Source organism: Idiotropiscis lumnitzeri, chromosome 3, assembly GCF_059441095.1.
Source record: "Idiotropiscis lumnitzeri isolate Australia: NSW breed Sydney's pygmy pipehorse chromosome 3, RoL_Ilum_1.0, whole genome shotgun sequence".
In the NCBI taxonomy this organism is placed as follows: Eukaryota; Metazoa; Chordata; class Actinopteri; order Syngnathiformes; family Syngnathidae; genus Idiotropiscis; species Idiotropiscis lumnitzeri.
Window position 1 is genome coordinate 29,915,932 of NC_142393.1, and position 27,830 is coordinate 29,943,761.

A 27,830-nucleotide genomic window follows, 5' to 3' on the forward strand; every position below is an offset into this window, starting at 1 on the left:
ATCCGTTTTTGGAAGGTAATTGCCATTGCAGAAAAAAAAGACAGTTTCATCATGGCATGATTTAATGTTTAACCATTTCAATTAAGACTTTTATATATATATATGTATATATATATATATATATATATATATATATATATTACATTTAAAGCCAAAATAGCTGGTGTTTGTTGCTGGTTTGATAAATTTAATATATTTTCACAAATTTATAGGATCAATCAGTCTCTACATGTGTTATTTTTTACCAATTTTTGACCAATCTAAAGTATTACAAATGCGTTGCTGTCTTTTCCGATGTAATGTTAATGACTCAACAAACAAGCTGTTTTTCGAGGGTTTCTTAAAAAAATGATGGTTTTGGAGTTACAAGTGTTCCACCTGATGGAAGTAAATCAACACTGATACTGCTAGTTGTTAGCTAATAATAACATCTATTTCTCTTTATGCTACGCTAACACCAGTCTTTTGACTGAATAGTTGGGTGGAACTATTTGCAAGAAAATAACCAGAGGTGAACCTGAAGTCTCAACAGGTGGATTGATGGCTGATGAGTCATGTTGTCTTGTGGTCCACAGGTAGTGTCAACTTTGACACCTGACTACTATTGATTATGAGACAACAAACAAAGAACATGAAGCGGAAAGATGTGTCAGCCGAGCCTCATCAGGTGTGGGGCTGCACTCTCTCAGACAGTAGTAACAGATAGAAGAGGGCTGGGACACAGTTGAGAGTCCACCTCCATTCGGGTCCCATGGGTGAGTAGTTCCTCTACTGTTGTCCAATCATCTAGCAGCTTGCTGTTCCTCAGTCGGTTCTGCTTCCGGTGGCTCAATTCCAGAACCATCTGGGATGACAATGAGCCCTGACCTCCACCTGCCGCGGCCTCTTCACCATTGCGCCGCTCTCTGTGTTGCCGTGACTGCACTAAGTGACGTCTCCTCTCAGCCCGGTTGCAGTACCGGCCAGCCCAGGACCCGACAAACCCTAGGTGGTCCCCCGGTCGGTCCAATTCCCCACGTACGTCTTCGTCGGTGGTGACCTCACTGCGTTCCTTTGCGAGCCTGTAAGCTCTGGCCCGGAGCAGTTGATTTCTAACAGACTTCTGATTGGACTTCCGACAGTGGGGGGAAGGCGGAGAGCAGGGATTCCGATGAGCTCCCAGGGTATTATAATACGGACCAGCAATATCTTTTTGGATTCTGGCTTGATTTCCCAAAGTCTGAAACACACGCCAGTCTGTTGGACCACAAGAAAGCAAACCATGACTCCTCGAGTCGTCTTCCCTACTGCTACATGCAGTCTGGCCGGTTCTGGTTGTGTTAAAGTGACTGTTCAGGCTGGTTCTATCCATGCTGAGGTGAGCATGATAACTTTCCCGGCTGGTCGGGAACGTGTTGTTGGTTGGATGCGACTGGCTGCTATGGACCTTCTTTGTTACCGGGTTTGATTCAATATTCATTGAATGACTTGCCCCGCGGCGCCACTGGGCCTCACTCAAATCCATTACAGTCTGACTGCGTCCCGGCACCTCGATTGTACGGCCCCCTCTTGCATGGTGCTGCTCCAGCCACAGCGCCCTCCGCTGGCAGGGCTCTGTACGGCAACCTGGAGGCAGATAAGATCCGTCAGCCTGGTTCTGGTTCCCAGATGGCGCCAATCAGCTGTAACCGCACTTCAGTGATTTTGGATATTCCGGATCCAATACAGTGATGTAGTGACATGTCGACAAATGCATTATGTGCGTTTGTTCTTGTCTCAGAAAAAGTGAAACCAAAAGGAAAACAAAGGGGCTAAACATGATGCGATGGAAAAAGTACACTTTGCATCCGATGTCTACATAACATAGCCTATTCATTGAATCCATGGCAGCAAAAACCTACACTCCTGTAAATTGCCTTTTCATAAAAACGACAAGGAGGCGAAAAAAGATGCAAAATATCAGAAATAAGTAAAAATACTCGGCAGCTTAATAAGTGACTGTAGAAAAATAAGCGTTAAGAAAGATACGACGACCAGAAACCTGAAATGAAGTCGGAATGTCATACGTCAGCTGAGAAGAGGAGTATATTATAGTAATATACTAAATATTTGAAACATGACAATCCTTATTCGTCCCAAATTGAAGACAATTCTCATTTTTTTTCAGCCGCAATATTGGATACAAGAAATTTTGAAAAATGATACATGAAAAAATAACATTTCCAATAGCATATGTATTTTAGTGTTTTGTAGCTTAAAAACCCAGAGCTAAAGCTGAAAAAAAATTGGGCTTATGCAAATTCTACTTGGTTGATTATGTTGGAGAGTCACCGGTTCAAACACCTTAAACCGCAAACTCTATTTAAAACTATCGATTCTGCACTTAAACGCTGTCAGCCAAATTGGACAGACTCGTCCCCTGAAATGTGCAATAGATATTTGCAGTTTGCCATATTAAGAAATCCGGCTCACCATATGACGCTGTCCCGCCTCAGTTCTTTAACGAAGTCCTCCCAAGTATTTGCGAAACGGTTTTGGCCATTATCAACAGCAGACTCTCTTATGGTGTAGTCCCCCAACATTTTAAACATGCTGTGGTGGAACCCATGCTTAAGAAACCTGGCCTTGACCAAGATATACCCTCAAATTTTAAACCCATTTCCAAATTACCTTTTATATTTAAAATTTTCTGCTGTTGTTCTGGTGTCTATTGTAAATGTGTTTATGTATTTTCATTTGTGTTCCAATTACCTGCTAATTTATATGACGGTATATGAAAAGCGCTTTGTTATAGCTCCAGCTGTTGATAATTGCGCTATATAAATAAAATTGTCTTGTATTGTAATCTAGAACCCTGAACATAACTAAAGGGAAATAGATCATTTCAGTGTACTCTTGTCGCACAAGCCACGATCGACCTCTGTGTTGACCTCACATATAAGTATTTGCTTTACCTACCACTTTAGTCCAGAGCAATTTATTGTATTGCCAACATGACCCAGCTGTATTCAAGGGCTGAAAAAAAAACTGTGTACGACAATGTACAATGATAATGTAGCATTTCATGTCCCAGAACAATGGACCTTAGTTATTTTGGTCCCGTTCAAAACCTTTCATACTAAACAAAACAAAGGCAAGATAACGGAGGCTAACTGGAGCGCAATGACAGAGGTCCACTAACCAGAAGAGAGTGATGGTGGCGAGCGGCTGCGAGGCAAAGTGGGACTCCGCTCCGCTCTGCGGAAGTCCACCGTGGTGGTTGTGCTGTTGGCCACTGTGCAGCAGGACGACTGCTGCTCCTCCACGTGACTCAAGGGCATTGTCTCTGGGATGGACTCCAGATCCCAACGGCCTCTTTGTTCATGAGGAGAGTGGCTCGAGTGTAGGTGATGGACGTGTCTGTGAATGTTGTGGAGACATCTGTGCTCGCCAGTGCTAACACTGTGGAAACCCGAGTCGCTCGGTTCTGAAGAAACCAGAGACTCGGAGGAAGAGGACGACCCTTGTGTGGAAGGGGTGTGGCCCGGTAGTGACGACATGGCGTCAGTCTCGGCTTCGGAGAGCATTACCCGGTGATGTGGGCTGTCTGGACCGCAACCCAGTCTGCTGTCCAGCTCATTGAGGGAAATGTAGCCCAGAGGACGCCAGGTGGGGCAGTAGTTGGACTGCACGTAGGAAATCAGTAACATTAGTGTACGAGAACAAATTTGTTGAAAATTAATGTTACAGCAAATAAAAACCTGTCTTGAGAAATTCTTATCCTCCATTTCTCCAGCGTTGTAACAGCCAAGCAGGCAACTCTCAGAATTGGGCTGATCCGCTGACATTACTGAAGCCTGGACCAACACAGAAGTACATTTTTATATTATTTTACATTTGCTATTTCGAATAATTTAATGCCTTGCAGAAGACAAGTCATGAAACGTTTTGACAGACAGGAAGAGTTCCCAGTTGTCCTATTAACTCTCTCTAAAAAGCCATTTTCAAGACAGCTGTCCTTTCTCATGCAAATGAACTATTTGTTCAACCCAAGTCAGTTATTTATACCGCCCTGAATTACAAAAGTCTCAAAGGGCTTCACAATACCCACAGTTGAAAAATATTGACGCCCACTGACGTAACCCCATAGAAGGGCAAGGACAGAAAAGTAAAATAAAACAACTGGGAGAAAAATGATAAACTTTGAGAAGGGGCCGCAGATGGAGGAATCCGCTTTCCAGGGTGACCAGGGTGCAATGAATGCAGAGTGTCTAATGTTTAACACAATGTGATGCTGTACAATGATAGTGAGAATGGTGTTAAGAGTCCATTTAATAAGATGAAGCGCTGCAAGAAGACGGCGTCATAGAAATGGGTCCTCCTCAAAATGCTAGCATGGTTGGTTAATTCTGGAAATCAGCATTGTAGTCCGTCCGAGTGGGGTGGGCCAGCTCAGATCTTGTCCACTTCAGTGGGTGCAGAATGCGTTCAGCGCCACCCAATTCAGTCATTTTGGTCTATCCCGCTGTGGTATATTTTGTTATTAATGTGTGGGTCTGGCTCAGCTTCCCTCCGGACAGGTCGCAGAGCATGGCAGAATTGGTGATGGAAAAAACTTCTCCGACACAGCCATTTTGGTCAGAAAGAGATTTTATTCTCGTTAGAATGCTGATGTCAAAAGAAGTCTCCCCCAAAAGAAAAAGGGAAATGGTTCCCCCTCTCTCCGGGCCTTCCCTTCTTTTAGAGAATGGCCACATGAATATCTAATTTTACCTTGTAAAACACCATTTGTTGGCCAATTCTCAAGCCCCCTTGTCAAACCCGGGCATCCATGGATAATTTGCGACAGAAACCGATGGATGGATCAACCAAAAAGAGACTTGCCGAAGCCATAGCTAAGTGGGTGGCCACTGCGTGTTAGCATCGCGGAGGACGAAAGTCTGGCTGAAATACTTCGCATTGCGTCCAACGACTGCACTTACGAATTGTCCTCGAGATACACCATTGCAACCCGCATTCAAGACTTGCAGGAAGTGGAGAAGGCGCAAGCAGTCGCGCTCACCGCTGATTCCTGGACTTCTCTCAGTAACCACATCGACCTCTGCGTGACAGCCCATTATTTTGACAAATTTCATTTGCACTTTGTTGACATTTTATATTTCTTATATTACTCCAATTTGATCCCTCAGAAAGGCTGTGGAGATGCTGTTTTGTTTTTGTGAGTCAAATCATATGCTTTGTTTTTTCAATTTAAAAAATATTATTTGCTTAAAAAATAAAAAGTCAATTCTCATATATTACAATTCAATATAATATTGGAACAACAAAAAAAGTTTTTTTTTTTTTTTTTACAATGAATAAAATGTGTGATTAACTACGAGTTAAAAATGCCATTAATTATTATTAAATATTTTAATCGCTTGACAGCACTTATATATCTATATATATACATCTATCTATCTATCTATCTATCTATCTATCTATCTATATATATATATATATATATATATATATTTATATATATATATATATATATATATATATATATATAAGGGCTGTCAAAGTCAAAGCGTTAACTCAGGTGATTAATCCCAAATTTTTTAACTCAGTTAAATATTTTAACTCAATTGACTCAGCTTGATTTACTTAGAAAAATTGCATACTTTGTAAATATTGCGCCATATTAGCTGCAGCAAGTCCCAGAACAAAACAGCGTGTTCAAGTTCCCACTGGGCCTTGCAACACTGCTGGAGTGTGGCGCTTGTGGGCAGTTTTGAGAAATGTTTCGAAGAAAAATGCCTGTAAAGATGTCTCCATTTAGATCACATGTGTCAAACTCAAGGCCCGGGGGCCAGATGTGGCCTGCGACCTCATTTTATGTGGCCTGCGAAGGTAAAATCATGTGCTTCAACTTGCTGCTTCTAGCACATTTTCTTCACTTTTAACAACATTGAGATATGAGATATTGCCATTTATTACTGGCTTCTGATTTCAAAACTAGCTTTGTATCAATGTGTTGTCTGTAGGTGATAATGTAAGGTGATTTATATGAGTTCACAGTCATAACGGCTCTCTGAGGGAAACCAGAACCACGATGTGGCCCGTTCACAAAAATGACTTTGACACCTCTGATTTAGATCGTATTCAAGAATCAAAGAAAGCTATTGGAACAGTCTTCATATATACTTCATATTTGGCGATTTTGCATGAATTACTAGATATTATTCAAGTAAATATCTGTAACAAGATTCGCAAAAAATAGTTGTTGAAAAATGTGATTAATCTTGATTAATCATGGAATTTTTTGTGATTAATTAGTTAAAAAAAGTAATCACTTGTCATATATATATATCCATCCATCCATTATCCGCCGCTTATCCGGGGTCGGGTCGCGGGGGCAGCAGCTTCAGCAGGGAAGCCCAGACTTCCCGCTCCCCAGCCACATCTTCCAGCTCTGCCGGAGGGATGCCCAGGCGTTCCCAGGCCAGCTGGGAGACGTAGTCTCTCCAGCGTGTCCTGGGTCGTCCTCTGGGCCTCCTGCCGGTGGAACATGCCCGGAACACCTCACCAGGGAGGCGTCCAGGAGGCATCCTAAACAGATGCCCGAGCCACCTCATCTGGCTCCTCTCTACGTGGAGGAGCAGCGGCTCGACACTGAGTCCCTCCCGGATGGCCGAGCTTCTCACCCTATCTCTAAGGGAGAGCCCAGGCACCCTGCGGAGGAAACTCATTTCGGCCGCTTGTATCCGAGATCTTGTTCTTTCGGTCGCGACCCACAGCTCGTGACCATAGGTGAGGGTAGGAACGAAGATCGACCGGTAAATCCAGAGCTTTGCCTTCTGGCTCAGCTCCCTCTTCACCACGACAGACCGATACAGCGTCCGCATCACAGCGGAGGCTGCACCGATCCGCCTGTCGATCTCTCGCTCCATCCTCCCCTCACTCGTAAACAAGACCCCAAGATACTTAAACTCCTCCACTTGGGGCAGGATCTCCTCCCCGACCTGGAGAGGGCACTCCACCCTTTTCCGACTGAGGACCATAGTCTCAGATTTAGAGGCGTTGATCTTCATCCCAACCGCTTCACACTCGACTGCGAACCGCTCCAATGACAGTTGGAGATCACGGCTTGACGAAGCCAACAGTACCACATCATCATCAAAAAGCAGAGGTGAAATACTGAGGTCACCAAACCGGATCCCCTCATCGCCCCGACTGCGCCTAGAAATTCTGTCCATAAAAATTATGAACAGAATCGGTGACAAAGGGCAGCCTTGGCGGAGTCCAACCCTCACTGGAAACGAATCCGACTTACTGCCGGCAATGCGGACCAAACTCTGACATCGGTGGTACAGGGACCCAACTGCCCGTATCAAGGGGCTCGGTACCCCGTACTCCCGAAGCACGCTCCACAGATCTCCCCGTGGGACACGGTCGAACGCCTTCTCCAAGTCCACAAAACACATGTAGACTGGTTGGGCATGCACCCTCAAGGACCCTGGAGAGAGTGTAGAGCTGGTCCACTGTTCCACGGCCAGGACGAAAACCGCACTGCTCCTCTTGGATCTGAGATTCAACCTCCCGACGGACCCTCCTCTCCAGTACCCCTGAGTAGACCTTACCAGGGAGGCTGAGGAGTGTGATTCCTCTATAATTGGAACACACCCTCCGGTCCCCCTTCTTAAAAAGGGGGACCACCACCCCAGTCTGCCAATCCAGAGGCACTGTCCCCGATGTCCACGCAATGTTGTAGAGGCGTGTCAACCATGACAGCCCCAAAACATCCAGAGCCCTAAGGAACTCCGGGCGGATCTCATCCACCCCCGGGGCCTTGCCACAGAGGAGCTTGTTAACCACCTCGGTTACTTCAGCCCCCGAGATAGGTGAGTCCACCACGGAGTCTTCAGGCTCTGCTTCCTCAAAGGAAGGCGTGTCGGTAGAATTGAGGAGGTCTTCGAAGTATTCTCCCCACCGACTCACAACGTCCCGAGTCGAGGTCAGCAGCACCCCATCTCCACTATAAATAGTGTTGGTGGTGCACTGCTTCCCTCTCCTGAGACGACGGATGGTGGACCAGAATTTCTTCGAAGCCGTCTGGAAGTCGTTTTGCATGTCCTCACCGAACTCCTGCTTTGGCAACCACCGAAGCCGTATTCCGCTTGGCCAGTCGGTACCTGTCAGCTGCCTCCGGAGTCCCACAGGCCAGAAAGGCCCGATAGGACTCCTTCTTCAGCCTGACAGCATCCCTTACCGCCGGTGTCCACCAGCGGGTTCGGGGGTTGCCGCCACGACAGGCACCGACCACCTTACGTCCACAGCTTCGATCGGCTGCCTCAACAATGGAGGCACGAAACATGGTCCACTCAGACTCAATGTCCCCCGCCTCCCCCGGTACGTGGGCAAAGTTCTGCCGGAGGTGGGAGTTGAAACTCTTTCTGACAGGGGATTTTGCCAAGCGTTCCCAGCGGCCCCTCACTATACGTTTGGGTCTGCCGGGTTGGACCGGCATCATCCCCCACCATCGGAGCCAACTCACCACCAGGTGGTGATCAGTTGACAGCTCCGCCCCTCTCTTCACCCGAGTGTCCAAAACATGCGGCCGCAAATCCGATGACACGACTACAAAGTCGATCATCGAACTGCGGCCAAGGGTGTCCTGGTGCCAAGTGCACATATGAACACCCTTATGTTTGAACATGGTGTTCGTTATCGACAATCCATGACGAGCACAGATGTCTAGTAACAGAACACCGCTCGGGTTCAAATTGGGGGGGGGGCATTCCTCCCAATCACGCCCTTCCAGGTCTCGCTGTCATTACCCACGTGAGCATTGAAGTCCCCCAGCAGAACGAGAGAGTCTCCAGGGTGAACGCTCTCCAGCACACCCTCCAAAGACTCCAAAAAGGGTGGGTACTCTGAACTGCTGTTTGGTGCATAAGCACAAACAACAGTCAGCACCCATCCCCACACCTTAAGGCGGAGGGAGGCTTCCCTCTCGTCCACTGGGGTGAACCCCAGTGTAGAGGCGCCAAGCCGGGGGGCAATAAGTATGCCCACACCTGCTCGGCGTCTCTCACCTTGGGCAACTCCAGACTGGAAGAGTGTCCAACCCCTCTCAAGAGGACTGGTACCAGAGCCTAAGCTGTGTGTGGAGGTGAGCCCGACTATATCTAGTCGGAATTTCTGTGCCTCGCACACCAGCTCAGGCTCCTTCCCCGCCAGAGAGGTGACATTCCATGTCCCAAGAGCTAGTTTCTGTAGCCGGGGATCAGTGCGCCAAGGTCCCTGCCTCTTGCCGCTGCCCGACTCACATTGCACCCCACCCACCCCTTTGGCCCCTCCCACACGTGGTGAGCCCATGGGAAGGGGGACCCACGTTGCCTTTTCGGGCTGTGCCCGACCGAGCCCCATGGGTGCAGGCCCGACCACCAGGCGCTCGCCGACGAGCCCCATCTCCAGGCCTGGCTCCAGAGGGGGGCCCCGGTGACCCGCGTCCGGGCAAGGGAAATCGTGGTCCAATAATTTTGAGCATCATAAGGGGGTTTGGTTAGCCGTGCTTTGTTTGGACCCTCACCGAGGACCTGTTTGGCATGGGTGACCCTACCAGGGGCAAAAGCCCCCGACAACTTAGCTCCTAGGATCATTGGGACACGCAAACCCCTCCACCACGGTAAGGTGACGGCTCGCGGGGGATATATATATATATATATATACATATATATATATATATATATATATATATATATATATATATATAAAACAATGTAGTACCTACCTCGACTATTTTCGACCCAAAATGGGCAACACCACTCTCTCTTATCCAGCACCGTCACTCCGCCTGTCACAACTGTCCTCCCACTGACCCACATTTCTCACCCCCTGTCCTGTTTCATCAACATCAAACAGCAGTATTGTCGGAGGGCTGAAGCCCTCCACCTGTGCCTTGGACCCCCTTCTCACATCTTTCGCCAAAGCCACCATCTGTGCAATAAACCATCTGATCACCAACATCATCAATTCTGTCAACTTTAAAGAAAAAAAAAACCTCCCTCGACCGAAACACCCTCCACAATTACCACCATATCACAAACCTCCCATTCTTGTCCAAGCAGTATCCACCCATCTAAAAAACACGTTAATCTCAGCAACGCCTGATTTCCGCAGCGCCCACAACATAGAAACTGCCTTGATCAGAGTTAAAAATGACATCTTGATGGCAACCGATGCTGTCTGTCCATCTGTCCTCAGCCCCACTCTGTTCACCTGTACCTCCTGCCTCTCGGCCATGTTATCTGCAAGCATGGGATCTCCTTCCATTGTTATGCTGACGACACAAAACACTGAAGATGTCCTTTAATAGTCCCACAATGGGGAAATTTGCAGTGTTACAGCAGCAAAGATATAGATCACACAGAGGCGGCGGCGTAATGAAGCCGTTAATGTATAACATTAGCAGCAGACATTCATAAAAAGCATGCAAATATACACAGTATATACCTATATACACAAATCCCCATGTATATACACACTTAAATCCCACAACATATACAAGTGTAAGGAAACACTCCTAATGCCTGTCCATAATACAGAGGGGAAATAAATAAAAACGCTGCAATGATAAAAAAAATACTGAATAATTGAAAATTCATGCAATTATAAAAATACTGCAATGATAAAAGTACTGTAATGGTAAGTGTACTGAAATGATAGAAAAATACTGCATTGATAAAAGTACTGTAGTGGTAAAAATACTGCAATGATAAAAAAATACTGCAATGATAGAAAATACTGCATTTAAGTACAGCATTGGATAAAGCACAGTTGTAGTGTGTATTGCATTCTAGGACTGCACAATTACACGAATGCCCGCCCGTTTGTAGGCCTGACCGAATGTTCTTGTTAAAAAGTCTGACAGCAGCTGGCAGGAAGGAGCGGCGAAATCTCTCCTTCATACAGCGAGGGTGTAACAGTCTATCATTGAAGGAGCTGTGGAGTGTTCTAAGAGTGTCATTGAGTGGGTGGGCTGGGTTGTCCAGCATTGATGACAGTTTTGCCGTCATCCTCCTGGCCCCCACTGAGTCCACAGAGTCCAGGGAGCAGCCCAGGACAGAGCTGGCCCTCCTCACTAGTTTGTCCAGTCTCTTTTTGTCCCGGCCCGAGATGCCTCCTGCCCAGGAGACCACTCCATAGAAAATGACAGATGAAACCACAGAGGCATAGAAGTTCCTGAGGAGTGTCCCCCGAACGCCAAAGGACCTCAGCCTCCCGAGTAGGAAGAGTCTGCTCTGACCCTTCCGAGAAAGAGCGTCTGTGTTGTCGCTCCAGTCCAGTTTATTGTTCAGATGAACACCCAGGGACTTGTAAGTTGAGACCCTCTCAATGTCTGTTCCCTGGATATTCACTGGTGCAGGTGGAGAGTGCAGACGCTTGCAGAAATCCACCACCAGCTCTTTGGATTTCCCAGCGTTGACTTGGAGGCAGTTCTGCTGACACCAGTCCACCAAACCCTGCGTAACCCCTCTGTACTCCCGATCGTCTCCATCAGTGATGAGGCCGACAATCGGAGAGTCACCAGAGAACTTCTGCAGGTGACAGGTGGAGGAATTGTATTTGTAGTCCGAGGTGTAGAGGGTGAACAGGAAGGGAGCCAGAACAGTTCCCTGCGGCGCTCCTGAGCTGCAGAGGAGCATGTCAAGACACACAGTCCTGTGTTCTCATGTACTGTGGCCGGTTTGTGAGGTAGTCGTGGATTCATGTGATGAGGTGGTGGGCCACTCCCGCCAGCTCCAGCTTGTCTCCCAATAGGGTCGTCTGGATGGTGTTGAAAGCACTGGACAAATCAAAGAACATGATCCTCACCGTGCTCCCCGCCTTCTCCAGGTGAGAGAGTGATGTGTGGAGCAGATAGATGATGGCATCATCCACACTGATGCCAGGCTGGTATGCGAACTGGAGTGGGTCCATCGAAGAGCTCACCAGGGGGCGCAGATGGACGAGGACCAGTTTCTCCAGGGTCTTCATCAGATGAGACATCAGCGCCACTGGTCTGACGTTGTTGAGCTCCTTCGGATGGGTGGTCTTTGGAACCAGAACCAGGCAGGATGTTTTCCACAGCTGGGGGCCTCTGCCCAGCTTCAGGCTCAGGTTGAACATGTGCTGGACGATTCCACATAGCTGGTCTGCGCAGGATTTGAGGAGCTGGGAGCTAATCCCATCTGGACCCACTGCCTTCCTCGCCTTCGTCTTCCTCAGCTGGTTCTTCACCTGAGATTTTGTGAGGAACAAGGCTGAGCAGGAGGAAGTGGTGCTTGTCTGCCATCCATTCATCCATGCCTTTGTCTTCTCCAAGCTGGACTACTACACCGAACTCCTCATCCGAATCCCTGGCAAGAGCCTCAAAAAGCTTCAATACATTGAAAACAGTGCTGCCAGTCTCCTGAGTGAGAAAGAGCAAACCTGCTTTCAGATCTTTCCACTGTCCGCCCATCACTTACCGGACTGAATTCAAGATCTCCCTGTTCACCCACCAATGCATCTATGGCACTGCCTCAAATAACAAGAATACCTTCAACGATCATCTCACAACCTCCGCTCCTCAAATACTCGCCTCCTTCGTGCTTTTGTACAGTTTGACGTTGCTTTGACAAAAAAAGCAGCTGTGACTTGACCCAAATAATAATTACTTCAAAATATTTCTAACATTTGATTATAGTCCACGTCTGGAGACATCTGTAAACTTATTTTTCATCGTAGTAGTAGCACCGCCCACTGGTTAAAGGAAGGATATAATTAATTCGTTGATGCTTTTCTCCATGCAGGTTGATCAGTTTTACCTTATATTTGTTCGAAGGAGTTTGGGCCTTCATTGTATTGCAACATAAAGATTGTGAAATTTTATGAAAATCTGTTGCCTTGGCAATGCGCTAATTGCCAAGTAAATAACACTATTCTTGAGGGTCTAAAAATGCAAGAAAACTCATGACACTTTGCACACACATCAGGCCTGGCAAAGCCATCAAAGTTGTATTAGTTTAACGTGCAATTTAAAATAAAAAATAAGGCTCACTACTGCCCACGAGAAATATTTCTCAAAGCAGCCCTGGTTGTACGTTTCACCTAAATTTATGAAAATTTGGTAGTATATGTAACTGGCCAAGAACTACAAAGCAGGTGGTTGGAGCCATATGTTAAACACAACACGAAGTCGGCCGTTTTGAATTTACTTTAAAGTTTCAGGTTGCTCAGACAACAAAAGCTGCTGTACCTTGACCCACATAGTCATTTCTTTTAAAGATTTTTCACACTTCACAATAGTCCATACCTGAATAAATTTAGGAACAATGAACCGTCTAATGGAAATCTATGAATGGAAATTCGAATTTGGTTGGAAAGTATTTTGGACTTTATGATGCTGCAACATGAAGTTTGTGATTTTTCATTAAAGGCTGTGGCCAAGGCAATGCTACATTTGTCAGAATTAAAAATAAATGTTTTTGTGCCTTCCAGTAATTCCTTATTATTATTGTACAGTATATCCTGTCTCAAAATATATCAAACAACAATTGATGAAAAAAAATAATAAAGGCCAATATATTTCATCACTGCACGCACTGAGACCTATGACTTTCTCAAAATAAAATTTCTGGACCTTTTACGTTTCTACTGACAACCCTTGGCATCTCCAACCACAAATACGTCAATCAGTGTGCATTCTGGGATTACAATATGTACATAAGGGCCGAGTTTATATCGAGGAACTGTGTGACCGAAAATGGGCATTCCATCCCCGGGATGGACAGAAGGATGCCCATTTTGGAGACAGAGGCCAGAAGAGGAAAAGTTTTTTAAGAAGGACGAGCTAAGCACGGACAGTAGTGGGATTCAACTTTCACCTTAATCGTACGACCCATGCCCAAGAAATGTCAATGTAAATTTTGGCGAATTATGATGGCAGGTTTTGCACATTTAAGTAGGTGCAAAGTTTCCTTCCTTAAGCGTTTAGCCCCGGGATGTCAAACTCATTTTAGCTCAGGGACCACATGGAGGAAAATCGATTTACCAAGTGGGCCAGACCAATAAAATCATGATCGAGAAGGAAAAGCAATCGCCATCAATGCTATGCAGATTAGCGCTATTTGCATGCTGTCCTGCGAATAGTGAAGGTTAACGGTAAATATATTGTAATATATAAAAGAAATCAATAAAAATTATATATATTTGAAATGTTTTCATAAAATAAACATTTTGTATAGAACACAGAATAATATGAACTAAAGATAAACTCAAATATCAAGTGGCGGGAAATCCCCCCAAAAGTATGTGGCAGTCCAAGTTGTTTTCAAGGAATACAGTGAAGTGCAAAGAATTTAATTGAATACAGCAAGGCTTCAAGTGACATTGAGAAATGTCTCCAATTTACCATTTTAAGTTTTGCCAACACAAGTTTGCTAGGGTGTTGTTTAGCGAATGTTTTCATGGGTGGTGAACACTGGGTGACATGTGATGGAAGTGTCTTTGACAGAAGAAAAAGAAAACTCCCGAACAAGAAATGATGTCATGTCGAATACAAGAGCACTGTGTGCTAAACTACGCTAAAAAAATAAATAAATAATTTAAAAAAAAAACGCTCTACAAGACTGCAGTGCGGGCCCAGATTGCGACCCCCACCAAGTGGGAATCTCTTTGCAGCGATAAAAGGCTTTTACCTGCGCTAAGTGATGAGCTAATGTAAATGCTAGTGTAGTTCCCCACTTTCTATCACTTCAGCAGTCCTTAATGTTAGCTTGTAACAAATTGCAACTTGAAGAGTGCTTTAACTGCCATAAGAAGGAGCAACCCAAATCTCACATTTATATTTAGACTCATTCATTTATAGCAGACAATATTTCACATGTTGATGCCAGCCATCAAACGCAATGCGTGTGCATTGAAATAACCTTTCACAAATATTCACAAACATGGAAGGCCCGTAGGCATGAGTATGTCACATCTACCTAATTTGCACATCGACTGTTCCCAGAATGCATCTATCAAAAACAAATGTGTGTTCCTCATACATTAACAGCAGCCTGCCGGGGTATATGATTCGATATTTGTACAGTCCCTTCCACAGCATCATTCTCACGGCATCATCTTCTTTGCTGCTTACACACTTCAGCCGGTAGTTGTGGAGGAAATTGGACCCAATTGCTCTTGTATGTCGAATCTGTCTGTGCCTGTGTAGCCTTCAAAGTTCGATGTCTTTATAATTCAAACACTTGTCAATGACCGTTCTTGGGAATGAAGACTGTCAGCTCGTTAAAATTCAATGCACCCTCTCCAACACTGCGGATCTTATTTTCAAAACGTCCGCGGCGACTTTCATCATTATTTGCAGGACTTCAGAGTACTCTTTTGCAGTGGTAAATTATCATGCCGGCGTGGTTTGCTCTCTGACATGAAACCAGTCCAATCTGTCACTTTTTCATTCAGCATTTTGGAGATTACTTTACAAGTGTCTTCCCCTCTTGGTTGTTCACTGAGGGTTGCCAATCCCAGCACATCTTCAATAAAATCCTCCCATCTCACAAACCACCAACTGTGCATTATCCGTGGGGTCAGTAGATTCATCCACTGCAAGAGAAAGGCACTGTCTATTTTGTATTCCTTCACAGAGCTGTTTGGACAAATCATCAACAAGTACTTCAATCCGTCTTATTGATTGTCCAGGGAGAGTGGTATTTGTTTTATTTTAGCTGCCATTCTCTTTGCCTTCTAACAAGGTGTCCTTCACTACAGTCAAAACCTCTTTTCGCATCCCTGCATCATGAAATGCTCTCTTGTTCGTGAGTCAGGTCACTTTGAGTGAGCACTCTGTCGCCTTTTGCTTTTCTGTCATGCACAAGTTCATTTTCGTGTGGGAAGATATTTTATTTTGTCTGTTCACAGCTCAAATTTTGGGGAAATCTTTATCAGATTCGAGGAGGCGGTTGTTGTAATGGTGTTTTCTCTTTTTATCAGAGCAACAGTGTTTTCACACAAAAGCCACATTGGCTTTGTGCTCGAAGGAGGTAACATAAACATATTTGTGGGTCCATTATTATTGATTTTCAGCGTCCACCTTTCTCTGACTTGTCATTTAAAGGAGGTGGGAGGGGGTTGGGCAGTTAGCCATCAAGATATGCCTACAACCGAAGAAAAAACATCTTCCCTGAAGTTTTAATGTGTTTTGTTATTTGGGCTAAAATATCTCCTCCGTGTGCACGTATGCGCAGCACGCATAAAATGACAAATGTAAACGTGATGTCATCGCTAACTACACCTGATTGTGACTAGGAGATGTTTATATTGTTTACCACATTAGCGAAAAGGTTTCATTACCCAGTGCCATTCCTGTTAATAATAATAATAATAATAATAATAATAATAATTTCTACAAAAACAATAGGGACCTCACAGTGGTCGCTGCTCGGTCCCTAAAAAATGGGCCTCATTCACAGTAATTGCGAGAAATAATAATAAAGCAAGAGTCGCAAAATAAATTCCAAATAAATATCGCCACTGCTGCAGACTCGAGCAGCTCGCCTTGTACTGGTGATCGACTATCACTTTCTCTTATTTCTCCTGTCCTGATTCCTTCATGTGTAGTCTGTTAAAGAAAATGGAGAACGCGATACATGCTCCATTGTGCGTTAGTTCTCTTGTGCTTGACTTCAGAAATTGGATGGACTCCACATTAGCCTGAGAGCTCATCCCCGCGAGCATGAAATGAGTCATGTTTGGGTGTTGCCTAGGTGACTCACGAATCACTCATTGCAGGACTATGTCCACTGACTGAATTGGTAATATGTTGTTCCCTTTCGCGAACGAAAACGAGAATGGCAGAACGTCGGAAACGAGAAAGGCAGTAAGTTCACTGACTTATTCACGAAAGTCAACAGCATGGCAGTATTTTCAGTGAAGTCCCTCCCCTGTCTGACAGTGACTGTTGGTTGGTTGTTGGCGAAGATTTACATATGAGTGACAGACTCTTCATTTCAGAATTTGTGTGGTCAAGCTCAAAGGAGCTGAGAAAAAAAACAACTCTTTTCAGTAACAATCAAAAGTGTTGTTCTTTGCAACAAAACATACCGCAAACAACACAACACTCGTGGGAAGGCACATAATACTCACAACTTTGAAATTTGGATGCAAGCTATTAAAAGGTCACTTTTACATTACAGTGTGTGTTCTCTCGAATTAATTGCTCACCTGGTTGTCCAGGCGGTCCAGATGATCCAAGCTGTAGGAAACACTTGGCAGGTAGTTGGTGGTGTGATGCCGGGTGCTGGAACCTCTGGACAGGTAACCATTGGTTGGATAGATGTCAGGTGACATCATCAAGGTGTTACTGGCGGTACACACATTGTCATATACAGTGTCAAAAATCATTATCTTTGAGGCGACAGTCATTAAAAATGAATATTTGTCTTTAACTGCACTATCTAGTATCTGGACAAATTCATTGAACTCGCGAGAACTGATGAGGTGACCAAATTGTGTGGACCTTTGTGAACATGAAGGAAAATTATGATGTAACATAGTAGACATATTGTCAAAACTTGGACTCTTGTTGCCTGAACTTGAACTTTTCTGTTAATGTGTTCGTCTTCTTTCTGCTGACTTTCATTCTAGATGGCAAAACATTTGTATTTATAATTTAGTTTCTTTTATAAATGAAAGAAATAAATAAAATGAAAATGAAATGTTGTCACTGTACATTCAGTTTTTTTGCAAGCTACTTTTGTTTTCTCCACTTTGCTTCTGAATGTGGTTAACTGTCGTGTTTTTAACTCCTAGTAAGTGTTGTTTCTTTGCTTGTGTGAAGCACATTGAGTTGCGTTGTGTATGAAAAGGACTGTAGATATAAAGCTGCCTTGCCTAAAGCGCATACAACATACCCAGTGTTGTATCTGCCTTTGCCATCCGCGACCTCCACCAGTCCCATGTCTCTCAGTGTTTCCCAATGTCTCTCCGAAGGGGTTCTGTGGTCCACGCGTCTCCTGCGGTGGCTCCGCCCCATTTTGCCCTCCACCTGCATGCCAATCGGCTGTCTGTACTGCTCCACAAAGCACTGCTGCTCATCACGATGTATGTGGTGGGTCGGCTGGCGAGCCTGGCAAGAGGGGTGACGCATAACAAAGGCTAAAATATACACTGCATGATACCTTAACAATCAACCAAAAGTCAGAAGGGGAAAAAAGGCTACTCAGTAACAAAGTGACTGTCATCAAGGTATTGCTAGATGATCGACTTTACTCTCGGACTGGACTCACCGGCTGGCATGACACAGAACAAAATGTTCTCTTGAGATGAACAGAATCAGTTTATTGAAAAATACCTGCACGGTTGCCTGGACACAAGATATGGGGCTGCTACAGTATATACTGCTACACAACAATAATTCCAATTTGATCGACTAATGCAGATGTCAGATTACACAAATGTAGCCCGATTTTGGGCTGACAGATGTATGGCAGACAAATGTAGCATCTCATAGCTGATTTTGAGTTGTCTTGATGCATCATTGCCCGTGTAATGTGACATACTCAGCAATGTCCAAAATTTTGTACGTCTTGCCGCATAGTGTGATATGACCTACGCCCAAAAGCATTAAAGTGCCATCCCTCTTGAAGGCTCATCCAGTCCAAGATACAGAACCATATTTTCTTGTTGGCAGTCATAATCGACAAAAAAAGAAGAGAAGGCCGTAACAGTGTCACTTGCAGGGTTGCCTTTACCAACGGGCTTATCTGGACTTTAACTCATTCAATACCATTGACGGCTAAATACGTCAAAGACCTTTTTTATTTTATTTTTTTACTCGGCTGGTAGTGAATGAGTTAATCCTCATACTGTCAAAATGACAATGCCAGCTTGTTTGAGTTCCTTGGCACCGCTTTGTTCAAATTGTATTATACATTATATTGCTATTGCATTCTCATGTCAACATAATACTACCTAAACAATACATTCACTTGCTAATGTAATCCTGCCATTCATTAAGATTTAGCTGAGTACTTCAAAGACCACGATCATGTGAAGCGCCCACTGTGCAAAAAGTCTTGGAAAACATAAAAGTAAAAAAAAGTAAAAGTAAAAAGTAGACGTCTGCCCTACAACATCTTCACAAATGCCTTCGTAAAGGTCTCAAGCCATGAGCGAGGCAATAAATAAAACAATTAGCCAACTAACTATCATCTATTAAATGGATAGTAATATGAAACGAAGACTTATAATCACCTCTGTGACACATGATCAAGTCCTTCTGCAACGAAGGGATCGATTTTAAACTAACAGGACAACTTAATCCAGCAAACCATACTATTTTCACTTATTGTTAAAAAACAAAACAAAAAAACATTCAAACGTTAAATATAGTTGACAATTATGCCACACAGCTTCTGCAGAACGACGAAACTGAAGTAGTTTGCCACACTGCTGCAACACTTCTCAAACACAGTTACCGTCAAGAGAGGCAGCATATTTTTATTTGTTTTTAAACAATTTTCACCGCTTTAAAATGGCTAAAATTGCTTAAAAATTACAGATGAATTGGGGACTGACAATAGATATATAATAATATGATAATTTGACCTTATTTGGACAGACGAGGTATCTGCCGGACAGCAACGGTATTTACAAATATGAAAAAGCGTGTGTGCCAACTCCGTTGCAGCCATTGTGGCAACATTTTGTTACATGAATCTCGGGGATGCTTCTGTTGCCACGGTGACAACTGCAGTCAACAAACCAAAAACTGAGACGGTAATGAGGCTCAGAGGATGTAGGTCAGCAGCACTCGTTCACCCTGCCTGACTCTTTATGCTCACTATGCAATGCCTCGGGTGCAGTTATGCGCCGATGCATGTTGACAGAAAGACAAATTGATTCACGTGTCGCTTCATCCTTGCTTTGGCTTTCACTCGTTTCTTTCCACTTTTCTTTCAAATATATTTCCCTCTCCCTTGTCACTTTCTCAATTTATCATCACACTATATTGCCTCACTACCCACGCGTCTATTTTCGACAGTTTCATCGTTTGTCCTCATTGGGATCGCAGGTGAACTGGAGCCTATCCAGCTGATTGCAGCGAGGCAGGGTACACCATGGATGGATTACCATCTAGTGGCAGCGCACATACTAGACAAATATTCACATGCACGGCCAAATGACTTTTGTTTTGGGAATTGTTTTTGGAATGTGGTCAAGAAGGTTGAGTACCGGTAGATAAGCCATGTAAGCATGGAAAGAACATGTCAACTGCACAGAGGCGGGCCAAACCCAGATTCGAACGCCGAATGTCAGATTTTGAGCTAGTGCACTCTCCATCTCAGCTCATCTCACTATATTGTCTGACTACATTAGCTCACAACGTCATTATTGTGACATCACCACAGAAGGGAACCAGTGTTGACAGGAAGGAAAAGAATAACGACAACCATAGAACAGAAAGTGTAACATCGCACGACCCTGTCCTGGAACTCAGTTCAATATGGTGAAAGTTGATGATGACATTAAAAGAAGATTGAAACAAAGTTTTCTTCAAATGCTTCAGAGGTTCTGCTTCGGATATTACGGCTCTGATCAACTGGACGAGGACCCGCCCCACTGAAGTCAACTTCCTGCAGCACTCCATTTAATTGACTCTCACATTATTTCATCTAACATTGTATCGCATAATTTTTTGTGTCAAATGTTACCTACTCGGCATCTGTTGCAGCCTGATCATCTTGGAAGGGGGATCCCCTCCCATCTGTGGTCCCTTGTCAAAGTTTCACATTTATTTTTCCTTGCCCTCCTGGGGGTTGACATCAGGGGACGTCGACTGTGGGCTTGTAAAGCCCTTTGAGACTTCTATGATTAAGGGCTATACAATTAAATTTGACTTTATATTACTTCATCTTTATGTGAAGAGACCTCCCAAGAACTCCAAAGCAGGCATATTATCAGAGGGTCAGGGTCTTAGTTTTGCTACTCAACTCACTTGTTCACGTTTAAAATGGTTCATCACGTTCAAATGTTATTTTGGTTAGCAGAATACTCCCTCGTACATGGAGGATGAAGTGGACAGTGGCAGTATAATTCCTTTATGCCGATAAATCATCAAAATGAAACGGCTTCTCCTACAAAAGGTTTAAATTAGGTACACCACTTGATGTTTTCAGGTATTAATTAAACTGAGTGTTGTTGAGCTCACAGTGGATAACTCCGGGAGAACATCATGCATGCGATGGTGAAGAAATGCTGGGAAAAAAAAAACATTGCATAAGAGAGTGATTATGTTGCTGACGTGGAGGAGGAGGATGAATCACTCTCTTTTCTCCTCTTTTGGACACAGCATTACTTCATTTATTTATGGAGAGGTATTGTTTTGGATGAATAGAAGTTACACTTCCCGGTTTCGTGTTGTTTTGTCAAAGGACATCAAGTGAGGCCCGTCATGTCAAAGTGTCACCATGACTCATCAAACCGGCTTCATATTGTGTATGACACACAAAGTAGGAAAACATGCACAAAGACAAAGCAATAATAAACAGTATTGTCATGGGGCTGGTTTAAAGATCAATGTCATTCATAACAAACATGCATTAAACATGCTCACTGGGCTAACCAATAATTAACTGCTGATGTGAATCATTACAGCAGACATGCAAATAAAAGCTTGAAATCCTGCACATCATGCTTAATGAACGCAGAGCTTTATGTTAGCTATGCCTATAAACATGCTAATTAAAGTTGAACGCAGTGCATCCTCCTCAACAAATGTCCATCCATCCATCCATCCATCCATTATCTTAACCGCTTCTCCTCACAAGGATCGCGGGGGTGCTGAGCCTATCCCAGCTATCTTCGGCAATTGGCGGGGGACACCCTGAACTGGTTGCCAGCCAATCACAGGGCACACAGAGACGAACAACCATCCGCGCGCACACGCATACCTAGGGGCAATTTAGAGTGTTCAATCGGCCTGCCATGCATGTTTTGGGAATGTGGGAGGAAATCGGAGTACTCGGAGGAAACCCACGCAGGCACAGGGAGAACATGCAAATTCCACACAGGAAGGCCGCAGCCGGATTCGAACCCACAACTTCTGCTGAAAGGGGAGGATAAATTCTTGTTTGCATATGTTCCCCACTTAAATGTTTTAGATAATAAAACTAATTTAAATATCAGACAAAGATTATCCAAGTAAACGTAAAATACAGTTCTTAAATGGCGTTCTTATTTATCAAGGAGGGGGAAAAATATTTAAAGCCACATGGCCCAGTGAGGAAAAATTTACTTTTTAGGTTTAAATAACGACTATAACTATATATGAATATGAGAAACAATTATACAAATAATTCTAAACAGGTACCTCAAACACCTGAATCCTTGCTTCCACTGAACGAACAGAAACCTGACCTACATGCAATGCTGCCTTTTCCTACTCATAGACCTCAGGCTAACCTTCAAATATGCGCCCCCAACTCTAACTAAGATGCTCATCTCGTATTTTTAACACTGAGAAACCGATCAGCATATTTATGCATTTCATCAATCTTAAGAAGTACAATATCCTACAAATCAAAAGATTCAGACAATATACTTTTTGCTAATGTGCCAAGCTGAGCCAACTTGGTCAATCCGGTCCACCATTGTGGGGAGAATATGCAGGTCTGTTTTATAAAAAGCATTGACTTTTCTATTGTCAGTACTGTGACTCAGTTTTGACTGAAGCTTTTTCACTAAAAGACAAGATGAAGCCCAATTTGAATATATGGCACCTCTGAATTTTACTGCAGCTTCTTTTCCCCGGACACGCTATAACAGTGGTCCGCAATCACTGGTCTGCGGATTGGTACTGGGCTGCAATGACTTGATTCTCTTGGTTATGGCCGAGCTTTTATTTTGAGAAATGCCCTGTTTCTCTTGTCTTGGTCACTTGATCACCAAAAATGTCCCCAAAAGCAAGAAAAATGAGTAAAAAACAGACATGGTTAAAGAGGAAAATGAAAACTTTGAACAGACAATATCAGGACTTCTACTTGAAAAATGGATTCGTCGTGGCAGGTGATCAGGAGGAGGTGCATGAGGATATGCTATGTGCACTATGGTGGACAACTGCGGAACACCTTAAATGTGACCATATTATTTTGAGTTATTGGTTAGTAATATTATATATTATAAGTTTTATTTTGTACAATATCCTCTTTACATGCACTAATATGGAAAAAGAAATACAAATTTCCTGAATTTTGTTGCATGGGGAACTCTGGAGGTGTAACGAGGAGCTGCCATCTAGTGGTTTGGAGTGTCGCCTCAAACGCAAACTGGACGATAACAGCAACACTCGTGTATTCGCTGTCTCCCTCTTTTTTCAGAGACCATTCAAGGTGCATAATTCACTACTACGGTCACCCTACAACTTAAGACCCGTAATACAACTAACATCACAGCTGCAGAACCATTCAATTTGCTGGGTTGTTATATATCAAGAAATCTGATATTGGCCTTTTGCATCGGCCTATGCAGAGACCGAGCTGCTCCCATGATCGGACGGCTGTCAGATAAAGGAAGTTGCACCTGAGCGTGAATCTACACATTCATGGGGAATGCTGGCAATCCTAAAAATGCTACAGCGAATGAACAACGTATTGAATGATGTCGTCAAAGTTATTCACCATGTCAAAGCATATGCCGGTAACTCGTTCTTGTTTGAGAAGCTCTGTGAGGAGCTCGATGCGCAGCACAGATGCCCCGTCTCTTTTATACAGAAGTAAGATTGTTATCCAAAGGGAATTCGCTGACCAGAGTGTTTGATTACAAGGCCCGCTGCAAAGATTTCTCTCGGATAAGAAGTTACCGCTGGCAGCACATTTCTGTGACGAGGAATCTGTAGCAAATCTGTCTTACCTGTGCAACATATTTTATTTGCTCGATGTACTCTATCTATCACTTCAAGGAAAATGACAAGTGTCTTCAATTTGGCAGATAAAGTAGGGCATTTAAAGCCAAATGGGGTGGGGACGGAATGGTTCAGTGGTAGAGTGGTCATCTCTCAACTCAGAGGTTGTGGGATTGATTCCTGGCCATTGTGATCTTGCAAGATACTGACCCTCCAACCCCAGTTGGTTCTGATGCTGCGTCATCAGTAGGAAGATGAGGTAACAGCACGAGTAAAGGAAGAAAAGCTATGCAAATGACAGCCCATTTACCAAATCGGATTTGTCGGGACAGCACATAGATTGCGACACAGGCACTGGCCTTACTAACTGATTTGGCTTGCTAGTAAACTGACAAGGATGGCATAGTGCAGGTGTTTGGCAAACTACGGCCCGGGGGCCACATGCGGCCCGTTAAACATTTTAATGCAACTTGAAAAAAATTAAATGAATAAACCTTGTCAATGTTTTATTTTCTAAATACTGAGGTTTTTCAAAGAAATATATATAGTTGTAATGATTTTGTTCACTTTCATTTAAAATTAAATGCATTTTTTGTCTCAGATGCAATGAGGTTACCAAAACACTCCATCCATCTGTTGATGGTCCGGCCCCTCTGTCAAATTTTAGAACCCATTGTGATCAAAAAGTTTGCCCACCCTGGCATAGTGGAATAACCTAAACTACATCTCACTTTAGACATGGCTAGAAAAGAATTCTGGAGTATATGATCATATGTTTTACTGTACTTTTAGAAACATTGAAGAAACATTTGAAGAAACATTTTTATTCTTTAGCACTCAACATTAGACTGTCGCTGTTCTGCTGTTCTTCTGGTATCTATTGTACATGTGTTTGTGTGTTCTAATGTAATAATGGAAATTTAGCAAGATGTGGTTTAAGAGGTTTGGCATATAAATGGATAAAAAAAAAGCTACCTCGAAATCAATATTCACAGTTAAACAATGTAAAATGTGGGTGAGGATGACTCACACGGTTCCTCAAAGGTCCGTCCTTGGTCCTAAATTATTATTATTAATGATATCTGCAGTGTCTGTAAAGTTTAAAAAAAAATCTATTTGCTGATAAGACAAGCTCATATTGTTCCAGAGAAAATGTTGAGCAACTTCTGACTATTATATTAAGGAGCTGATTTGACATATAAATTGTCTTTGAACTCCAATAAAACAAAGTTATATAAGCACACAAAAAATATTTAATATTATATATATATATATATATATATATATATATATATATATATATGCATCACTGTTTTCACATCAAAATTAATTTTGTGCCTCATTATTACATATTAAATAGCAAAACTGATAATCAAATGCAGACGTCAAAAGTGATGTTAATTAGGAAGTTCACGCACATGATGTAAATTCCTAATTGTCAATTCATCACTGAATGCATTAGCCAAAGTGGCGCCAGTACAAGATTTGAGAGGAAGGACAACGCACGTATGCCATAGTGAAGAAATTGAGGGACAGTTAGAAAGTTATATCTGGACACACGGATCAGCTGGTCAAAACAGAGGCAGTTTTTTTTCCTTATTGCCAAACTTAACTATACAAAAATTATCTGTATGCTGTTTTACTCTTCTTTTTGTGGCTCTGCGTAGATTATATAAAGGAATTGTTTCTAAATACATTTTAAAACAGTAAATTTAATTACAGCAGTGTTTCTTTTAATCAATTTAGCGTTACTTCTTGATAGGAACATTAAATTTACTGTTATTACTAATGTGAATTTAAGAAATCAAAATTGTTGATTGTAAATGTAAGAAAAAGTATATATATATATATATATATAATTAAATAAAATAAGAAAATGTGCCCAGCCTACTGCCCGAACATTGCTCGGATAGGCTCCAGCACGCCCGCAACCCACGTGAGGATAAGCAGTACAGATATGGCCATAGCATGTGACCACAACCAGTTTCTGGAAAATATTTTGAACCTTGTTTCCTTGGTAACCACAAATCCACAAGTATCCAAACAAACGTGTCACTCACCTTGGGCCGAGCGAGGTGACACCCCATGCTGGCAGGATGCCAGGTCTTATGAGGTGTCAGGATGGCGAGAAGGAATAAGAGGAGGAGGAGGAAGGGGAGGAGGCGCAGGAGGAGGAGGACGAAGAAGCAGACAAGGAGAGGAATGAGAAAAAGGAGAATCCACGACGTCAGATGCTCAGTCGTGCTCCTCCTGGTGAGAAAAAGCAGTTGGCATGATGGTGCCGCGTGCAAGGCATTCCATCGCGGGAAGCAAAGATGAAATGATGAAGAGGTTCCTCTTCCTCCTTCCTCTCTCCACTTCTCTCTTTGCCTCAGACCGGCACCCAATCGCAAAGCTTAGATGGTAGCTGGATGCTGTGATTGGCCAAGAGCAGCATTGCTGTAAACATCCATTCAGGCTTTTCTTTCTATCCTTAGCCACTCAACTTCTCTCATCCCTCTCCTCTTTGCTCACATCCTACTCTTCCAAAATATACACCTTACATGCAACTTTTATTTTGATAGCAACAGCAGCATCAAATAAGCTCTTCCTGCTCTGTTTGAAGCGTTGTGGAGCAGATTAGCAATTTGGAACTTAAGTCACAACTCCTGAACTGGTCTAGGGTCATTCCAGAATCGTAAGACTAATTGGCTTCAGAAATCTTGAAAAATAAACCTTCACTTTTCACATTTTCATCACTAATAATACTACGACTCATGAATTACAAATAATAGTTTCTACAGACTGAGTAAACTGGAGGACATGCACCCCTTTTAACAGAGATGGGCACTTGACCTTGTTTTGCCGGTGCGCTCTCCATCCGCGACCTGGTCACCGTTCTGTCATCATCCCTCCTTATTCATAAAATATTTGTCTGGGTCCCCGTTCGTCCTGCGTCCTTTTAAAGCGCTTAAGTGCTGATATTTCACCAGTCCTTCCCCCGCAGCCGCCCCAAAAAATCTTTACTATGCATATTTACTTTTTTTTATTATTTCTTTTTTTTTTTATGAATGATGATGGCTCAAGCCTGTTGTGTCTTATGCAGTATGTTACAAGATGGTTACAAAGTGCTTTTAACAACATTGAGCAGCACTTCCTAACAAAAGACACCGACCACACATATCCAATTAACCTAGTGGCCTATGAAGTCATGCCTATGGTGCAAATGTAACTTGTACTGTACCAAGGAAATAATCAGAAATAATTTCGTGTATGTAGCAAAACAAAACAAAAAACATGTACTTGTAATAAATTAATAATTGTGTAGTTTGGATGAAAAATACATTTGTATGACGAATGTGAGAAAATATTTTTTTTATGAAACAAAATTCATAAACGTGGTGGTAGTTGACGAAGTTGCCATTGGAGTCACAAGTGTTTTTGCTGTACGTACATACACAACTTTTGCCCCCGAAATCTCACTAAGCAAAAAGTGATTAGAAGCCACCCATCATCAGAGCCCAGCCTTAAAGGGGGCACGTGAAATGCATAGGGGGAGCTAATTAATATTAGAGCCCAACAGACAGCACTAACTTTGCTTCATATATTAACATGGCAGTGCCGCTCACTACACTAATACTACTACGTAGTGGTGAGCCGTCAAGGTCTTCAAGGCCTTCTTTGCTGGCCTAACATAATCAAGAAATCATGATCATATTCTACACATTGATGTCATATCATATCCTATTGTAGTATTTTTAGTGAGAGTTTTTATCCGATCAGAATTCCGCTAGCTCGTGTTGCCAGGCAGATTTCACAATACCAGGAGCACCCACTATTCCTCCGAGGCCTTCAGATACGATTGTGTGGGCATTTTTTCTGTCAAAGTCAATGAGCTTTCAGAGTTGATAGACAGTTGAAATCGCGAGTTGGTTACAGTGAGTCTTCTCGCTGCCCTTACGGTGACGGTGATTAACGTGTTTTG

The 27,830-nt window shown here is 43.3% G+C and overlaps 1 protein-coding gene across 3 annotated transcripts; it reads right to left on the minus strand.

The window, feature by feature from the left end:
• Positions 1 to 26,203, minus strand: LOC148340762 (uncharacterized). 3 transcript variants are annotated; one of them, XM_088292126.1, is made up of 6 exons: positions 25,927 to 26,203; positions 17,877 to 18,091; positions 17,188 to 17,326; positions 3,720 to 3,815; positions 3,161 to 3,644; positions 1 to 1,605 (listed from the first exon to the last, which is right to left on the minus strand). In XM_088292126.1, exons 1-6 carry the CDS (start codon positions 25,951 to 25,953, stop codon positions 686 to 688), a joined length of 1,881 nt encoding a protein of 626 aa, XP_088148252.1. In that variant the 5' UTR covers positions 25,954 to 26,203; the 3' UTR covers positions 1 to 685. The 3 variants fall into 3 exon arrangements, with proteins under 3 accessions (XP_088148252.1, XP_088148251.1, XP_088148253.1); XM_088292125.1 differs by having other exon boundaries at positions 3,161 to 3,815; XM_088292127.1 differs by lacking the exon at positions 25,927 to 26,203 and adding an exon at positions 18,252 to 18,311 and having other exon boundaries at positions 3,161 to 3,815.
• Positions 26,204 to 27,830: the final 1,627 nt, after the last annotated feature.